At 36.5% G+C, this 19,446-nt stretch overlaps 1 protein-coding gene across 3 annotated transcripts in view; it reads left to right on the top strand.

The window, feature by feature from the left end:
- CYRIB (CYFIP related Rac1 interactor B) overlaps positions 1–17,514 on the top strand; it is a 101,831-nt gene extending 84,317 nt beyond the window's left edge. For 2 of the 3 annotated variants that reach the window (XM_052787455.1, XM_052787458.1), the window contains 10 exons: positions 513–595; positions 6,551–6,672; positions 8,357–8,462; positions 9,527–9,663; positions 10,313–10,390; positions 10,489–10,605; positions 11,726–11,805; positions 12,968–13,094; positions 13,891–13,961; positions 16,715–17,514. In XM_052787455.1, the coding sequence (XP_052643415.1) occupies positions 523–595; positions 6,551–6,672; positions 8,357–8,462; positions 9,527–9,663; positions 10,313–10,390; positions 10,489–10,605; positions 11,726–11,805; positions 12,968–13,094; positions 13,891–13,961; positions 16,715–16,778 (975 nt within the window). In that variant the 5' untranslated portion in view covers positions 513–522 and the 3' untranslated portion in view covers positions 16,779–17,514. The remainder of the gene's footprint in view (positions 1–512; positions 596–6,550; positions 6,673–8,356; positions 8,463–9,526; positions 9,664–10,312; positions 10,391–10,488; positions 10,606–11,725; positions 11,806–12,967; positions 13,095–13,890; positions 13,962–16,714) is intronic. The other variant, XM_052787457.1, reaches the window with a different exon arrangement.
- Positions 17,515–19,446: the final 1,932 nt, after the last annotated feature.

Genomic DNA, 19,446 nt, shown 5'->3' with positions numbered 1-19,446 from the left:
TGCACACTGAAATGATGTATCTTGATGCGTTTTTCTATAATGGCTTTCTGACAAAATTATAAGGGCTGACAAAATTAAAGCTCTATCCTTCTGTTGTCCCATCAGGTAAAAATCTGTAGCATGGCTACCATGTCAATGCTTGCAAATACAGTACTTGGTCCTCAGTGTGGTACTCCTGCTCAGGACACTGGTGCTAGGGTGTGCTGGGACAGAATTAGTCACTGGCAAGGCCTTCGGTTGGAGTTCTGCCCCGTTCTCAAAGGGGCAGCTGTGAAGATGTTGGTGACATAGTCACTTCTTACAGGAAAGCTGCATTGCATCTCTGGGATCACCAGCTGTACGTCCTCAAGGTGGGGGTCACCCTCCACCCATCAGGGTGGCAGCCTGAAGGATGGGTTCGTGCCTGATGGAACTCTCTGGTCTTCTTTCCCCCACAGCTTCAATCAACTATATTTGGGCTGTTCCTTCTTACAAAAAGAAAATTTTCTTTTCTCTCATTCTTGTCTTGGCAGGTACCTTAACATGGGGAACCTTCTAAAAGTTTTGACATGCACAGACCTTGAGCAGGGGCCAAATTTTTTCCTTGATTTTGAAAGTGAGAAGATGATTTTATTTATCTATTACTCTTTGCCTGCAGTAGACTGCATTTGTCATGTACTAAGTGTATGTTTTCGCTTTGCCATCCTTCTAACAGCTTTGCATGCCTGAGCTATGGATAATTGTTCAGCGAACTTTTGTAGAAAGCAATAATCTGTTTTAAAATAACCTCAGTTTCTAAAACGTAAAATCTTTATTTCAGGGAGGGCTTTCAAATTATATCTTACTGTTGGAATCTGATATGGTCCTTGTTTTAAACCAAAATTCTGTCTGCTTTTAATCAAAACTTTAAAAAGAATTTGAATTATTCAAAGACTTACTGAAATTGCAAGGAGATACATGCACCTTAAAGGAGGGACCAAATATGAAACCTGATTCTCTTTTCTTCACTTCCAGTGTGCCACTGAATAATGCTGCATATACAGATTGGCTCACAACAGCTATTCATAGCTCTCCAACATCATCACGTTAAAGGTGTATATGTGAACCTTATTTGATTTGGCATTGAAATTTGATCGTTAAGCTCATCCCTCCTTAAAGGGGGGGCTCAGAGAGTATAGAGATGAAATTGCTTTTGAAAAGAGACGTGTAGCTTGTCTGATCAATGCCAAGCGTTCTGGAAGGTTCACATATTGTTAGTATTTCTGCTTTTAGTTTTTGTTGCATGATGTAATATAGCCTAAGAATGGCAGGTAAGTGTTGTTGGCTGCTGCTATGCATGTTTAATTACTTTCTTTTGGGATATGCTATTGCTTTACCCAGCTGTACATCAGCAAGCATAAAATAAGAAAACTAAGGTTCAGGTGCATTTTGACCATGTAATAGAATACAATGGAATAGCATAATAAAAAAATTGATGAAGTATTGTGATAATTTGAGATTCATTATATCTTCTTTTTTTTTCTTCCCCCAAATTATTTTTCAGTTGTGTTTGATGAAACAGTAGCAATTGATTATATTAGTTCTAATGGGAAAGCAAATGCTTGGAGAAACATGTTTTTGCTTCAGTGATGTTTAAAGTTGTAACTTCTCTAATCCCTTACCCTGTACTGTTGATTTTATCAATTGTCTCTTCTGAATATATTGTTATTGGAAGATTGTAGCCATACATATTATTCATAAAGGGAAGATAATGAAGGGCTTTGTTCAAAAATCAGAAAGAAAAATGTTGTTTAAAACCACTTGAAATCTCACATATGTGAGATGCATTAGAATAGGTACAACTTAGTGAAGTAGGGAGAACTGATATGGGAGAATATTGGAGTTGTGAAGCTCCAGCTTAATTTGCAAATAATGACTATTTGATTGGACTAAATTAAATTCAAGTTAGCTGGATGCAAGAGGCATAATTCTAAAATTAATTGCAATAAAAATTGCTGCTATTTTTAAAAGAATAATGATTCTTTAGCTATCAGTTTTGTTTTAAAGTGCATGTTTTGAGCATGAACAAGATTTGGCATGAGAGTAAGCAGGTTGCTGACATGAAATGTTTACATACGCAGTCAAATTAAGTGACTTATATTATGGCTGAATTGTTAGACTGTTCTTTATTCACTTTGGACCCTGTCCTGCATTTGTTTTTTGCTGCTATATTGTGTATCCATGCTTCTTTCTACTGTTTCAGATAGCTTGCCTTGACAGGATCTTGGCTTTGACACAGTCAAGATCTTTCTTCAAGACTTGGCACTTAATCTTGTGATACTTAACATTGTGTTTTTATGTGGAAGAGCAAGTAAGCTCTGTATTAAAAACAAATTTGCCATTCTATGTTACTCCTGGCCCAGTAATACACAGTTTGAAGTCTTTTGTTCTTAAATCCACATATATCTTTGGAGCGAGTAGACTAGTTAAACATTTCTTGCACAGTACCATGAAGAGCTAAAAATCTAATGTCCATAAACCTTTATAGGGATACAAACTCCAGATTTAGAAAGGTTTTAGACTGCTTTCTAAGATATTTTTTTCCAGATGTTTATCTTGGTGCTAAATTCCAGTGATTTGTGTGACTGACTATCAGAATACATGCAAAAAAAGTTCTGATAAATGATATAATGGGCTGTTGGCTTTTCCTTGCCTTACCACTGGTTAAGCTTATGTTTTCTTTGGTCATTCACCTTACCTATTTGAAACAAATAGTTGCTTAAGTATTCTGCTAAAGTCTCTGCAGTGCCACTTTAACATGAGCAGAGTAAAATGCGCAGCTTTGTAAGGAGAATATTGTTAATGTGAAACAGGCGCCTACAATGTGGGAAACTTACAGCTCAACTTCTGCATTGGTGTCATCACTGTCACAGTGCAAATCTCACAGTGCAAATCCTTTCCAAATTTACTGATTTGAATAGTAGCTAAAATTCAGAGTACTTTTGGTTGCAGATGGTGATCTCAAGTGAGCGCTGAAAGTATTCTGCATTACCTCCAAAGAACTTGGCTAGGTTTCAGGGGAGCCACAAAGATAGCATTCTCCATAGTAATGATGATAGAGGTGAATAAATTATTTCATCTCCAGCCGTCTGGGATTTTTCTCTCCCTTGCTTGCGAGTTTTGTCCCAGCCAGTTTCAGATGACTTGATGTGTTCTTTCCTGGGAAAAATCTCAGTTTAAATAGTGTTTGCTGTGCAGTATAAACTTTTAACCCCAAATTTCTCTCCCTACTAGTTCTGTAGGCTAGCCAATATTTTTTTTAACAGTCACTAAATGTGTGTGTTCGCCGCATGCAATATGTTGTCATATTTCCATAGCATTTAGTTCACATAACAGTGTTTGTATATTGTTTTCAAGTCTACTTTTTTGTCTTAATGCATTATCGTGTGAGCTTTCTGAACTCTAAATGTATATCGCATCTAGTTCAGTAACGTTCTGATTAAATTTAAAATTAATTTAAATAAGAACTCCCCATTTACGTGAGGGACCTTAGTCTTCACTTTTCTTAGTGTTGGATTAAAAATGGGAAAGTTGCCCTGAATAACCAGGGGTCGACTCCCATGGCAACAACATCAAACCTCAGAACATTTCAGTGAGCTGTGCTGTGCTTACTGCATTTGTTCTTTCTGTGGAAAACATTGCTGGGTAAAGGCAAAGCCTTATCATAAAGTTGTAGCAGAAGCTTACATCCATGGAAGGGGAAAAGGGAAATCCCTTCATCCTGCTGTTTGGATGCCCCGCATTGCTGGTTGCTTTTTCTTAGTTGTCAAGACTAACTCCAGAAGTACAACTCCCTTTCCTGCTCTGTGCACTCCACATTGAGGAAAACGAGTTCCACAATTAGTGATTCTCAAGTGAAAGTCCTATAGCTTGAGTCCTCAGGTACATATTGATATGTGGGAATGCTACCTCCATCTATTCAAGATTACAGCAGTGCATAGGAAGAAGAACCTCTCCCTCTTTCTCCGCCTGTGATGGGCTTTCGGAATGCAGTGCCCTAACCAGCACTGAGAAGCATATAAACCAATTGCTCTGAGCTAGCCAGCACTAGAGCTTGAAGATTTTCTATATTGTGCCTTTTAAATCTATTCTAATAAAATCCTAAACATATTGTGAAGTGAATATAAAAGAATTTAGGTTTACTTTTTAAATTTGAGCTCTTTTCTAGGTGCAGAAGAATTGCAGATGGGAGAGGAACTTAGTTGGGACAAATCAGGTTTACAGATTTCTTCTATTGGAGAGGACTAGGTGCACCAAACTGAAATACATACCAAAAGAAATAATCCAGTGCCTACTGGATTTTAAAAGTTACATATTTAGAAGTTTTTTATAATCAAAACAAACAAGCAAACAACCCACCACCCCAACAAATTCACGTATAAACCATTATTTTAGAAATGTTTCCTGGAATGTTTTAGGGAAATGAAATATAGTAGTTGGCTCATTATATCCTAAGTGAAATACACTAACAGAGGTTTTGAAGGTGTTGACTTGCATAGCCAGCTGTTCAGTGAAGACCACTTAATTTGTGTCTGGAAAATGATTTTCATGTCTAAACTTGGGAGGTCATAGTACTACATCTGTTCTGCTGCTTGGTGGGTTTTGAAATGAGGAGGAGTTGTTCTTGTGGGCCCTTCTGCTGTCCTGCCCCCCCCCCCCCCCCCCCCGCCATTGAAAAATGAACTATCCTTACTAAAGAGGGTAAAGAAAAAATGGCATGAAAAATTAAATAGGCAAGAGACGTACTCAGTGTGAGATGATCCAAGTGGCAAGTCTTGATTGCATTATTTAACAACACAATCTGGAATGCTACAGAGCTTCATGTTTTAGTCTGTACTTCACTATAGCATTTCATGTTTGTGCATGAACTGCTGCCAGTCAACTGGTGCTTACCTGTCTGCTCTTTTCCCTCATTTTTTTTGTCTTCATTTCTTACAGCAGTCTTCAGCAGCTTTCAAAATTATAAACGTGACCTTTGTGATGATCTGAATAGCACTGGCCACTTTTACTTGATGCCTAATCAATGTGGTGGTCTTATTTTTGTTTAAAAGGAGTGACCAGCTTTTTTTACCCCATAATTCTTGATGGTTCTCAAAATATCACAGTTAAACTGTTGCAAGGTCTATATATAGGCATAATTGCTAATAATGCTCACTCTCTATGCATTAAAACATAAAAATAAGTATGCAAAAATTACAGCAAAATCCAGACAGGCAATGCATGTGAAACTTATTTTCTCCTAATACAAACTTTGTTTTCTAATGTTTTTTTCTAATATGTAACACTAGGATACTGTCTCTTTTTTTTTTTTTTGTTTTTTTTGTTTTTAATGTAAGTACATACCTAACTTCCATCACTGTTAGTGGGAGTTATACATACGCATCATGGAAAAGCATTTTTAAAAAGACATTTTCCAGACTCTTTAAACTGCTCAAAGTCATGAGAATATATTGTCTGTAGATAGATTTTGTTTGTCCCTATAAAAAAAAAAAATCTATTGTTAATACCCTGACTTCTGGCATTGGAAATCCTGCATTAAAATATAGTGAGATATTTATTTCATAACATATTTTGCCCGTGTAAACAGAGGAGGGTTTGGGGTGGGTTTTTTTTTTAAGACCTTCAGTAGCAGCTTCAATAACTTAACAAAATTTTTTTTTTTTTATATATCAGCCTAAAAGGATCTAACCTTATAGCTTCCGTCGGAATTTTAAAAGAAAAATTGATCTCATATCAGATAAATAATGTCTGGAATATTTGTACTAGGTGATTATTTTTAAAGCTTAAAGCCTTTTGTTGATTCTTCTCAAAACATACTTCTTATTGAATCACATTTCTTTAAACATGTATATGTGGCTTTTTGAAATGATGATCAAACATATGTTTGGAAAGTCTTTAGCTAATTATAGAAAAACTGGGAGACAGCATATATCCTTAAAAAGGGGAGAGGGAAGAAAACCCCCACCAAGTTTACACTAGATCTTTTTGTTCTCAGCTCTGATTTTGCAATTAGGGCAATAAAGAATATGTTTTGAGAATTAAATATATTTAGAAATAAAAGATATGGCTCCTTTCCCAGCCAGTAAAAGGGGAGGCAGGGAATATGGAAAATAATCTGATGCGGTGTTTCTAGATAACAATAGACGTGAACACCTCCTGTAATAATCTGCAGTGAGTCTGTCTTTTGAGTGCTTACCTAAGTCTCTTCCATTGAGTTTGTACTGCAGTCCAAGGTGAGATTGATACGACAGTCAAAGATGACTTGTCAGGATTTCTTCTCCGAGCTCAATTTTAAATAAGTCAGGAAGGATAGATTCCAGGTGGATTTTTGGGATGCAAAATGAAGCTAAAAGTCTACTAAAATTAATACAATTACTCTCTTGGAGTCCCTCATACATTGTAGTAGCTCTCCAGAGAATGAAAATTCTTGATGAGGTGCTGCATAAAGAATTTGTCCCATAGGTGATGGTGTGCCTGTTGAATTCCATATTGTTGTTAAATATATATATATTTGATATGTTCTACTGTTTAGATGCCCAACCTACAGAATCTGAAAAGGAAATTTATAATCAGGTGAATGTAGTGTTAAAGGATGCAGAAGGAATACTGGAAGACTTGCAGTCATATAGAGGAGCTGGCCATGAAATACGAGAGGTGAGCTAGAGCATTATGATTGTGCACAACCTGTGGTTGTTGGTTGTCTGATCCTAACCAAATACTGCTGGATTTTAACTTTGCTTGCAGGAGCTCTTTTGGCAGACCATGTTGTCTATTAAAATTGCTGTCTTGAATTTCTGCTCTAGAATGTTCCTTTTTAGCAGCAAAAACAGATGTCACTTGTTTCAGTAATATTAATGCACACATGTAATAGCAAATGATGCTTCTCAAACTTTTTATGGAATTGTTGCTATTGATTTTTTTATTATATTCCTACATAAGCTCTTCTTGAGTTAGCGGTGAATTTGGAGGGAGTGTGGCATGACTACAATGCAGTGTTGAGTAGTATCAACACCTTTTGTACGCTAATTGGAGAAGTCTGATGTGTGATAATCCTAACACAAAAGGCACCTCATTTTCAATCCCTTTTAATTGGCTTTTATTTACTAAAGCAGATGTTTGGAACAGAAGCAAAGTTTCTGTACAGCATGTCAATCCATTTTTCCTTTACCTTTAAGAAAAGGTGGAATAAGTGCTCTCTCAACCCCCTTCCCTTCTTCCTCAGATGCAGCAATGGGGGCTGCTTTGCTCCTAAAGTGAGGAGTTACTCACTGTAATATACCCTAAGAAATATTGTTAGATATGAGGAGTCTCTGCTCACTCCAGATGAATTTGAGATACTCATAGCCATTCAGCTTTAATTAAAGTACCATGATTTTTTCTTTCTGTTGAATTCATAAGGTGGGTTTAAGAAGGGTAACTGTGTCACACAAAACCCTTAGGAGGGGAGATAGCTTATTTGTCCTTCAAGGAAGGAGCATGTTCACAGAGAGGCTGTAGGATCAGGCAGGAATGTGTGACTCGGCAAGGAAGCCTGCAGCTCCCATGGAGAAAGAAGAGACACAGTCCTGAGAGGAGGCAGACATCGCAGGAAGGAAACTTTCTAGGGACCAGAGAGGAGTGTGCTGCAACTCGCAGCCCAGGGTTGACTGAAACAGATTTTTGGGAATCAAGGACTTGGCCATGAAGATGCAGCAGGAGAGTTATGAGCATTTTTATTTCTGTTTTCTTGGTAATTTTTCAGTTGCTAAGTAGTCTAGTTTCTATCATAAAAACCTGGAGAGATTGAATTTAAGGCTTTGTCTTAGAAGCTTACTGTAAAGTTCTGTATACACTATGTCTTGGTTGTGCTTTATGTTGATTATGCTGAAATGTTCCTACTGTAATATTTAGCCTGAATTTCACAGCAAATTTGAATTTTTTTTTTTTTTTTTCCCCTTCGCTAATTCAGAAATTGGTCATAGATACCAACATTAGGATGAGGCTTTGATCACTAAACTTTTTTGCTTGGAGGTACCTCAATAAAGTTGTTGATTTTAATTAACTAGATCTAGTTACGTGAATTTTCTTATTTGAGTAGCTTTATTTTTAACAATTTCTTTATACTTTCTCCAAGCTGTTTTCTTATTCAGGATACTTATTTTCAACACAAGTATATAGAGCTTTTTGGAACAGACATGGGTTAGTACAGGCTTGTTTCTCAACTGGAAGCTTCTCAGGAGGTAGAATTTTTAATTACTAGCTCTTCAAACAATTGTCCTGCATATTTTTTTTTTTCCAGCCGTGTATCAGTTATTCTTAATCCAAGCATACTTTTTTCCTCTTTTTTTTCTAATTTAAGGCAATACAGCATCCCAATGATGAGAAGCTGCAAGAGAAGGCATGGGGTGCAGTTGTTCCACTAGTAGGCAAACTAAAGAAATTCTATGAATTTTCTCAAAGACTAGGTAAGTGGAATGGTATTAACTTGAGGGTTTTTGTCTTCATTAATTAGTACGTTTGGCATATTCAGATGTGATTGCATCTAGGTCAACCCCTTGTTAGTAGATAAAAGCTCATATTGCATAGATTCCTTCTGTACACTGGATTGGATCTTTCTTACATCTGCATACTGCCTTCTTGCATGTGAAAGCAAACTTGCTTCAATGGATACTGAGAGGAGAGAGGGAATGGGCACTTAGTTGTCATCTTCTTTCTCTACCCCTTTAGTAACTCTGGAAAGCACTAACTAGCTGATTGTTTTGAAAATTAGTAGACTAATTAATTGGGAATTAATTCTGATAATGTTTCTGATACCAAGATTACTTAAAAGTGACTGTATTATTTCCTCCTCAAACACCAGAAATAATTTGGTCTGTGGAAATGTCTGATCTTGGTTCATGCAGGTGCAATACTTAAGATGGTGCTTCATGCCTCTTACAAAACTAACTTGACTGATGTGTCTAAGCTGATAAAACCTGTTAGACTTTATTTGTTTTTTCACAAACTATTTGTGTTACCTCACTTTTAGACACAGTTGTTAGCATGGCTCGTAAAAAAAAATGAGCTCAAAAAATGGAAGCTTTATGCAGGCAAGTTCTGCTTTGTTAAAGAGGTGAGGTATTTTTCTCAAGATGAGCAGGAAGTTGGATTATAAGTTTATCTTAAAACAAACATGACTTCTGCTGATAGGTATGCACCTCTTGAATTCTGTGTTATCTTAAAGGCTGCAGTCTGCTAATACAGGTTATTAAAATATGTTTTACACAAATGTTGCAGACAAAGCTGGAATAAAACTTTTCAAGAAGTTTTTTCATGGCTGTCAGTGCTGATTGGACCTAGTCTTTACAGCATTTTATAAGTAAATACGGTAACAGTGGCACATAGAAGCAATTCGTCAAGCCCCTTTATTTTTAAATACCATGTATTTTGGCAGATGTATATTTTAAGTCTAGCATGCAGCGTATCAGTCAATAGAGATACAAGATGCAGGTGCAGTTGTATATTGCAAAATACTCTCCTCTCATTTAAGAGGCAGGATTGCGAGGTCTGTTGGGAGCCCTAACAAGCACTCCATATTCACCAACGCAACACCTGGAGCGAGAGCAGGCTCTTGCTAAGCAGTTTGCAGAAATTCTTCACTTTACACTCCGATTTGATGAGCTCAAGGTAAGAACTTGTTATAATTTTGTAAGCACAAAGGCTAGCAAAAAGAAAACAAGTGTATTTACTGAAGCAATCTGGGTTGTGTTGTGTTCTGTTCTAGAAAAGAGCGTGCAGTAGATACTGAAATATCTAATATGCTCGGCTTGTTCGCATGACCTAGAGTTAGATTGAACTGGAAAGCAGATGAAAAATCATATTAGCTTTAGGCATTTGTTATATTTCAATTCATATTAATCATGTTTCTTCATCTGAATTTGGCATATCTTTTGGGATAATGCTGCTGCTTTTAGGATGTGCACACCCATAGTCCAGCTATTTTCTTGCTAATGTGCAAAGAACTAAGCTGAAATAATATTAATTTGCTGGTCTGATCCTTGGAGTCAAACTAGCAAAGCCATTTTTTTTCAACCTACTAATTTCAAATTCATATTTAGGAGACTACTCCTTTTCTTGTTCTTGTTAGATCTTGTTCTGAAAAATCTGAGAATTTAACCAGAAAGCTTTATGTTCTACATATCACTTCCCAACATCACAGGCCTTTTTACTTCAGAAGGCTGAATATTTTCTTTTTCTCAGTATTACATTTTATGAATACTTGTCCTTATATTTTTCTTGAGTTTGTCACAACTGTTTTGCTTCCATATCTATATAGATGACAAATCCTGCTATACAGAACGACTTCAGCTACTATAGAAGAACTCTGAGCCGTATGAGGATTAACAATGTCCCAGTAGGTAACCCTTGGATGAGATGAAATATAATCTTATACTACCACCTACCTTTTTCATGTACAGAACAACTAAATTCTTTTTTCCTTTTGTTTTATAGGCAGAGGGAGAAAATGAAGTAAATAATGAGTTGGCAAACAGAATGTCTTTATTTTATGCTGAAGCAACGCCAATGTTGAAAACCTTAAGTGATGCTACAACAAAGTTTGTGTCAGAGGTAAGAGTATAAATTTATAGTTTGGATAGTGTACCTCAAAGCACTGCAGGGCCAGACATAATTTTACAACACAAAACTCTTGTACCAGGCTTAATCTGGCACCTAGAAATCAAACTTGTTTTTTGGAGCCTCAAGAAGCAAAGTATCTCTCTCAGATGCCATGGAGGTTAGAGTAAGTTCAGGTAGCCACCTTGTGGATGTGTCGCAAAAGGTTAATGGATAACATTACAACATTGCTATCGATAGCTTTCCTTGAGGAGGGAGGTGGGAGAGGTAAGTATGTTGCCTGCATTTTGGTGGTGGTTTAGTGCAGAAACTTCAGAAAATTGAAAGGGAAATAGCTTGGTTGTGCCTGAAGGAGGGAACAACGGAATTGCAATGTAGCTTCCTTTTCTCCTTCCCAAGACATTCTGTTGTGCTGTGTAAAGTCAAGTATACTTATATTATTGCAGAAGGAGGGAGGAACCTGAACTGGAAAAGTTCAATGTGTCAACATTTTGACACATCCCTATTTATCCTTAGCTATCTAAATAAATATTAGTGGTAAAATCCAGTCACTACAAGTATTGTGCTTGTCTTCTGTAACTGTGATGATTTTTGTCTTGCATGCAAAGAATGCATACTATTTCTTAATAAAAAATAATTGTACATTACATGATTAATACAAAGATACATGTCTTTTAATATTTTTTCTTAAGTTCTGCTTTACATTTGAAAAGCCTTGAGAAAAATGGTCTCTTATTTTACATTTCTTAGATGTTTGTCTGCAACAATTTTAAGTCTTACTATTGCAGCAGATGCATGTATTTGGCTATAGAAATTTCTGTCTTTAAAGAGCAGGATTCCTTTAAAACTTCCCAAAAGTCAGTAGTGTCAATGATGTATTTCTTTAACTACAAACAAGCAAGCAAAACCCATATGGTAAACTTTACTCTGTAAGTCGCTAATCCATATTGTAACATTTTTAAATACCAGGGCGAGGCTACCTGATTTACGATAGTTGTGTTGATGTTTTTAATTCTTCCACATTGCCATGTGAGCAGACCACTGATTTGATTTAGGTTTTGTAGTATAATATTTCACAATAATTGAATTGGAAACTGTTTATCTTCTTCTGCAGAATAAAAACTTACCAATAGAGAATACAACAGATTGCTTAAGCACCATGGCTAGTGTGTGCAGGGTCATGCTGGAAACCCCGTGAGTATAAACAGTGCTCGTATTGTTTATGAATCATCTCTGTATTTAAGACATGACTTGTGATGCAAAAGGTGAAAGAAATATAATTGGGGTAATTAGGAGCTATGGTGGGGGTTTTTTACCAACTTAGTTGTTTATCTTGACATGAAACTAACGTCTCATTTTGCTAGCCATGCAAATCTTGCGGTCTACTTTTCTGAACATATTAATATTTAAAAATAGAATGGCTTTGAAAGCTAGACAACTCTTGGCACTCTTTATAAATGGTTTTCTCATGTATAATTCAGGAAAATATACTATTTGAGCATGATTGCCTAGGGCCTCCTGGAAGAGGGGTTATGGGCAATGCATTGGATTGGTACCTCGTTGCAAGTTGGCTTGGCTGATGGCTGTAACAAAATTACAGCGCCCCTGTCTGGGGAATTATGAGACGACTTTTGGGCATGAAGGCAGTCTGCTGTAAATTTGAAAGGCACTGGGAATGTGAATAAGAAGTCAAACTAAACTTTGGGTTTTTATCTGTCTCTTCTGGATTCTAAGTAGCTTCCCATTGGTAAATGTACTCAGGTATGAGGTATGTCTTAAGTTAGTTTCTGTCCAAATACCACAGTAATTTTTATTTTTTTTTTTGGAGCACATTGAGAGCTCCATTTATATTCTTACCCTTCTTAAGAATGGTCTGCCCCATTGAAGAAAGTAGTTAAGTGTTGTTCATTAAGCTTGCTTTATTTTCCTTTTTTTTGTTTCCTGAGTCAGAAGTTTGGGTTGCGTTTATATTAGAGGGTGGTGGGGAAGAGAGTAGGAAGCATTGAAGGCAAAGTTAGTATGTATTTTAATAATTTTTTTTACCTGCAAAAATATATACTTGAAAAATGGTATAGCAGCAGGGCGCTGTTTTAGGTTTCAGAAACTTTTGTTAATTTCCAGATAACTCTTTCTAAGCAGTGGTCTGACTTGTAGGCAGGTTATTGGGGGGGGTGGGGGGGGAAGCAAATAGGGTTGATAGGTTGTGGGGTTTTTGTTTGGTTTTTTTTGTTGTTTGTTTGTTTTTTTCTCTGAGGACTTACAGTAGGATTTTTCTCTTTAATCTTATTTCAGGCATTACTAGTGTGTATTCTTATTTTGTGTTTGATAGATAATAATCTGTATTTTTAAATTACAGTGAATATAGAAGCAGGTTTACAAATGAGGAAACAGTATCATTCTGTCTGAGGGTAATGGTGGGTGTCATCATACTCTATGACCACGTGCATCCAGTGGGCGCTTTTGCCAAAACTTCAAAAATTGATGTAAGTTTATTGTTACAAAATAATCTTTTGAGTGTTTAAGTTGTCCTCCAGGTTCTAGTAGCAGACGTACACTTTGGTTGACGCTAAATGGATAGCAGTAGTTTTAGCAAACCATACACATAAGTAGTGACAAATACAAGCTAGGCCTTCAGGCACATAAATGTTCATTGTTAGGTCATGAAAAATCTGTTCTGATAGAATTCAGGTAGTGTCTTGAAACACTTGTAAACAGTGGTTGTGTTGAAAGATCCAAATCAGAATGACTGGAAATAACAATGGCATCTAGCTTCCTTCCTCACTATCTGGTAAAAAGCTAGTTTCATCATCCACCAGTCTTCAAGTCTTTAACTTTCTGCTGTTGTTTGATAGTAAGTCTATGGAGTACATGCTGTTACAGTATGCTGCTTTGTGGTTGTTTCAAGTGGACTATTATCCCATTGTATTACCTACAGAGTTTGTCATTATTTCACTGGCTGAATGTAATAATTCTTAATGGATTTATGATGAACAGAGATTTTTGTTTACAGTTCCTTTTTTTAAGGTTAATAAAGCAGAGTTTGACATCAAAGTTGCATTGGCTAAAGATATGCAGATTTTTAAGTAGCTAAGCCATTCTGTCATAGGAAAATGTAATACTGAAAGCTTAATTCCTTTCTAATACCAAGAAAATGTTGTCACTGCTGCAATTTTTAAGTACTTACCTTTTTTCTCTCTGACAAACTGAATATAAAACACTTCTATAAACTTAGAAAGTATTGGCATGAAAAAAGCTGTATTTTTATTTTTTAACTCCTAGATGAAAGGATGCATCAAAGTTCTTAAAGACCAGCCTCCTAACAGTGTAGAAGGCCTTCTAAATGCTCTCAGGTACTCTTATTCTTTTATCTGAAATATTTTTATGTGAATTTTCATAAATTGTCCAAGGCATTTCCTTCAGCAGCAAAGTATTCAGTCAGTGTTACAGGTGAATGTGGTTATTGCAGGCTTCTTTTCCAATGTGTCTTGAGACAGGGATGCAAGAAGAAGCTACTGTGTTTTAAAAGCTAGGTAATAAACTTGCAGTTGTTCATGCTAAGGTAACTTTCTGCATACTTCAATTGCATGCAGGTTAAGAACAAGTCTGTAGACGTAAGCGTGACAGTAGACATTGTTCCTGAAGTTAAAACTGATGACAAAGTATAATACCTACTAAAATCTGATTAGAAGTCAACTTGTGATCACATCTGCTGGCTGAACAACCAAACAAGCAAATGCGCAGCTGCAGCATGCACGCTGTGATTTGTGCCAGCTTACCAATGAAATGGCTGGCTTAGCGTGCATTGGCCATATCCTCAGTTGTATGTGGTTTGACCGTGGCTTAATGATTTTATTTATTATTAGTAGAATGTAAAAGTAGTTTCATGTGATTTTTATGTTTCACAGATAGTTTCAGACATGAAAGGCAGGTAGTTTTTTGGTACGTAACTAAAAATTGTTCCTCTTTCACAAAGTATTTATAGGGAGGTACTTAAGGCAAGAGTCTCAGTGTTTTTCCTGTAGACTAGATGAGATGAAGTTACCACATTAATTGGAAAGGTAAAGAAAAATTCATTCTGTATAGAAATCTAAAAACTGCTAAACTGGGTCATGAAACTGTATCTGTAGTAAGTAACATGTTCTTCACGTGGGTGTCCAGCATCAGAGGAGTGGCAAGAAGTGCCAAAATGTGACAGGCAGATGAAGGCTTCATTCTTGTTCTTATGTGAAAAAGTATCATATTATTTTGGTAACAGTTAACTGTAACTGGGTATTGTTATTCACGTGCTCACTTTGAAATGTGGAAGCTTTAGTTTGTCTTGCCTGAAAGCGTGCAGTTGTACTTTGTTTTTTTTATCTGTAGTGAAACTGCTTTAATTTCATTTGCTCTCTTTTTTTTGTGTTAAGATGCAAGAAGTGAAATAATGTGGTATTATAAGTGGTTTCACTTGCAGAGTTTTTTCAGATTATTAGCTAAAGAAAAAAAAATAAATCTGGGCTTAATTTGAGACTTCATAAGAGTATTTCCATGCCTAAAATTCATTTCTGAACCTCCTGTATGTGATCAGTCTGAGATGGTGATCAGTAAAAACACAAGCTTCCAGAGGAAAAATGCCATATTAGTGTTATATTCTCTGACTAATTTATTGTGATTGCAGCTGCAAATGAACACCGATCTTTAATGGTACCCCATTTTTCCCCATTATGGTTGACACTATTAAAGTACATGGAAAATGTGGTTCAGGTTCTCACTACATTGTGCATTATTTTGTGGTTAGCAGTGTAAATTCAGTCTGTGCTGTCATGCTGACCTTTTACCACGCCAACCCATTTCATGCATACATACTTTAACAGTCTTGATTTCATACATTTGATTATTCATCTGGGTAGGATATTTAAGTCTTTTAAATCACATGTGGAATTGCTAGGAGGAGATGCAGAGGTGAGCTGCTATGTGCATGTGTGATGAAAGCAGATTCAAGATGATGTCATGAGAAATTAAGTCCAAATCTAAGTCTTTGATTCAGGAGGAGTTTTAGAAGGTCTTGTGTTTTCTCAAGAGATAGATAATGTGTCTTAAAAGCAAATGGAAGGTGGTGTGGATTTTGGAGGGAGATCTGCTCTTTATAATTTGAAATTCACGTAAGTATTGTGATCATGTTCAGCTTTTTCACATGGGCAGAATACCAAGTGCAATAACTTTTCAGGATTTTAGAGAACCTCAGGCCTCTTGTGGAAAGAATAAATTACCAAAAAGTGCTGAAATCTATATTGATATTAATTTCCAAAACAAAGAGTCACTGCATATTCTTCAAGTGAATAACTAAAATATCACTTTATATGTTGTTGTATATCCAGTTGTGGATAACAATGAAAGTGCTAATTTAACATGTTAAATTTAAATTACAGAATAAGTTTTTACTTGCTTTTAGATTACAGTTAGGGAAGGAAAATCAGGGAAATTAATCATCCAAAGAAGCCAGCATCAAGGATGTACAGTGCTTTCTTTTAAAATAAGAGATGACTGAGTTTTTTGTAGTGATTTAAAAATGTGCTAATGTTCTAGAGAATTTTGAAGGGGGAAGGGGCTGGAATAAACACATGTGTATACTCTTTAGTTTTAGCAGCACAGGAACTAAACAGGAAATTAGGCTGAAAAGTGATTAAAACCATTCTTATTGAGGGATCTTAGAAAGGTTTGGTCACTGGCAGTTTTGAAGAAAAGTTTCTGAAGCTATGTTTTATTTGAAGATGTTTTCTATGGACAGACACCTCAGTCTTACTGATAATTACCTATCACAAGTGGTAACATGAGTTCACTATAAAATGGCCTATGAGCATGAAAGCCAACATCCAGCTGAGGCTTATTTTTAACTCCCCTTGGTGCAAGGCTGCTGCGTTATAGTTCTGATTGACAATAGCATTTTCTGATCAGAATGTCTGATTTGTGTACTTGGTAACTGTGGAGTAGGTGATTTTCAGTGGCTGAGGGTTTACTCTGGTACAGTCAGGTTGAGCCATAAACAAAGAAAACATGTATATGTTAAGCCAAAGTAAAATAGCATCCATGCTCTTCTCAACTTGATTTTTATTTCTGTGTTTAGGTACACAACAAAGCATTTGAATGATGAGACTACCTCCAAGCAAATAAAATCCATGTTGCAATAACAATTACCTGGAATTCGCACCTGCTGTAGACAGACAGTATTCTGCAATGACTGAGATGCACAGAATTTTTTTTTTTAGTGATTGCAACTACTATCTCGTTCATTCTTGCTTTTTATTTTCTCTCTTCCTGTTTACCCTTTTTTTTTTTAATCACTTTCTTGTTCTTAAGTAAGCTCAGACTTCTTTTCTGTGCCAAATCAATGAAAATTATCAATTCTGGAAAGTATTTCTACTTTTCAGAATAGCCATCCTAAGTGGCAGCTAATTATGCGTTGCATTTGGATTTCTCTGTACTGGGGAAAGATTTGTGACTTGAACTAAATATTTTTAAACTTGTGGTTTTTTTCTTTTTTTTGAAAAACTAATATTTAATATTGCTTCTTCTGCATGGCAAGACTGCCTACTTCTGCTATTTAAAAATCCCTTGATGACTTCATTTTCTATTGCAGCTTATTTTCATGTGCAACCATGAGGAAACTAAAAGCAGATTTGTTTAAATTAACTGTGTTTGTACAAAATGGTACCCAACACAAAGGTTTTTTTAAATGAGTAAAAACTGTTTTGTTTAAAAGTTACGTTTGCATTTTGACTCATTTTTGTAAGGATGTATGTTGTATGTTTAACCTTTAATAACTAACGTTAAACTGTGGTGTGTGCGTAGCAAAATTACGTATGCATGTTCATGTCAAATGATTGGCTGTGGATAAGATAATAAAATCAGCTTTCATTTTTCTAAGTGTGGTTTGATTTACCAGTATTTTGAGTGAGATGTCTTCGTGCTCTTTGGATTTTTACAAAAAAATAAATTTATAAATTTTATATAGTGAAAACTCTGCTGTTTCATTACCAGTAACCACTAGTCTAATCCACTGATTTAAGCCTAGTATGTTTCAGGGTTCTTGCTCTCCACTCTGTGCTGCTTCCCTGTCCCCAGAAGTATTACTTGTACAGGGTTCGGGGGGGAAGAACTTTGTACAATCCATATAGATCCCAGCGGATGTCACTGAAGAACCTGCATCTTGGCTACTCACGTTGACGTCTCGGTACAGTCATCAGAAATGACGTTCCAGATGAGGCTGCCAGTTTGGCTCTTTCCGTACCAGTGGTGGGGAGATTAACTTCCCTCACTCTTATACTGGTGTATGCTCATGTGGATCTAGGTATTTTGAACTGTGTGTAAAATCTGAATAACCTTAGCATACTAAATAATGTTTCCTGTTTGGCTATGATTTTATCACAACAAGTGTTAAGCTTTCATAGGTTGGTTAAGAAAAGAAAGCTTTTTTGGGGAGGGTAAGAATTGGAGGGGAAAAGAAGAATTGAGAATTACTAGAAAGAACATCTCTGGGAAATGGCATGTTTTGCATCGATGGGCACACGTTATTGCACCTCATGTGCGTGGTGCTGTTGTGATTGTGCCTAAAATGAGTTCTCAGCGTTCTGGAAAGGAGATTTGAAACCTGCAGGCAAGCGTGAACACCCTCAGCTTTATTTGCTGGACAAATAGTATTTTGTAACTTTGCATGGTACACTAGCTCCAAATGTAACATACTAGTGTGACCATGCTGGATTTCTTGAGCACACCCTTCTTCTGCACCATCAGGAAAGATTTTCCTGTTTTTTTGGTGGTGGTAGTGGTTTTGGAAAGAGGTCTGCAAAATTTTAAATCATGACAATTGAGAGAGTTCAAAGGAGGCATAAGTGTGTATTGCTGGTACCTGCACATCCTTCTCTGTTAAGCAGGATAATACATCTTTTCTTCTTTACTGTTAAGAATGCTTAGCAGAGGTTCTTGCTACAGAGAAAGCAAACCATGTGCTGTGCTGTCTACAGTAATAAAATACTCTTACTTTGACACGGTACTGCTCTCTAGTCCTTTTGGCAGCATCATGGTTGAATCCAGCTGAGAAAGGACAAAACTTGATTTGTTTGGGTTTTTTAAAAGAAAAAAAAATTTCCCAGAATTGTATGTGTTACAAACTGTATACAGCCAACCATTCTGCGTGTATTTGAAAGGGTAACTGTCCTCATGAGTTCATTACCCTAAGGAAAAAAATAATTTCATCTCAGCCTTGTTACTGTGAATACAGTTCTCAAATAATAATCACAGGAGGGGCAAATCATATTCATGTCCAGTGTTATTTTTTTGGAAGTAAAACTTTCTAAACAAAACCTAATTTACAGAGAACAGGTTTTAAGCAGAACTTGGGTATTTGACAGTTTTTATTTCCGATCTTGTTAGAAAACACTTGAAACAGTAAATCCAGCCTGGGTGCCATTATGGAAGAATTAGCCATATAGCAGATTTCTTCTTTGTCTTGCCTCAATGGCTACTGACTAAAGCAACACAGAATTTCTTCAGTTGACTGTTTTGGACAGCTCTTCCTTTTTGCTGCCCTGCCAATATCTTTGCTTTTAAACATCGTTTTTCTTGTGGTCTGAGAATAATTGGAGCTTTCCTTTTTTTCCTCCGGCATTTGTGTCCTGCAGTTTCTGTGTGTACGCAGCTGGGAAAGGAGATTAGAGCTGGCGTGCCTTGGAGTTGGCTGGCCCGCAACTCTGCAAGCTTCCCTACTCATGAGCTTTCCAAGAGAAGACAGGCCTTCCCATGCATCAGACATCAGCTGTTTGCATTTTTTAACTGAAACTGCTGTGTGTTCGCTGCTCA

Source organism: Harpia harpyja, chromosome 5 (assembly GCF_026419915.1).
Source record: "Harpia harpyja isolate bHarHar1 chromosome 5, bHarHar1 primary haplotype, whole genome shotgun sequence".
NCBI lineage: Eukaryota > Metazoa > Chordata > Aves > Accipitriformes > Accipitridae > Harpia > Harpia harpyja.
Note: the sequence above shows the minus strand (reverse complement) of the source record. Positions and strands in the feature narration are given on the sequence as shown.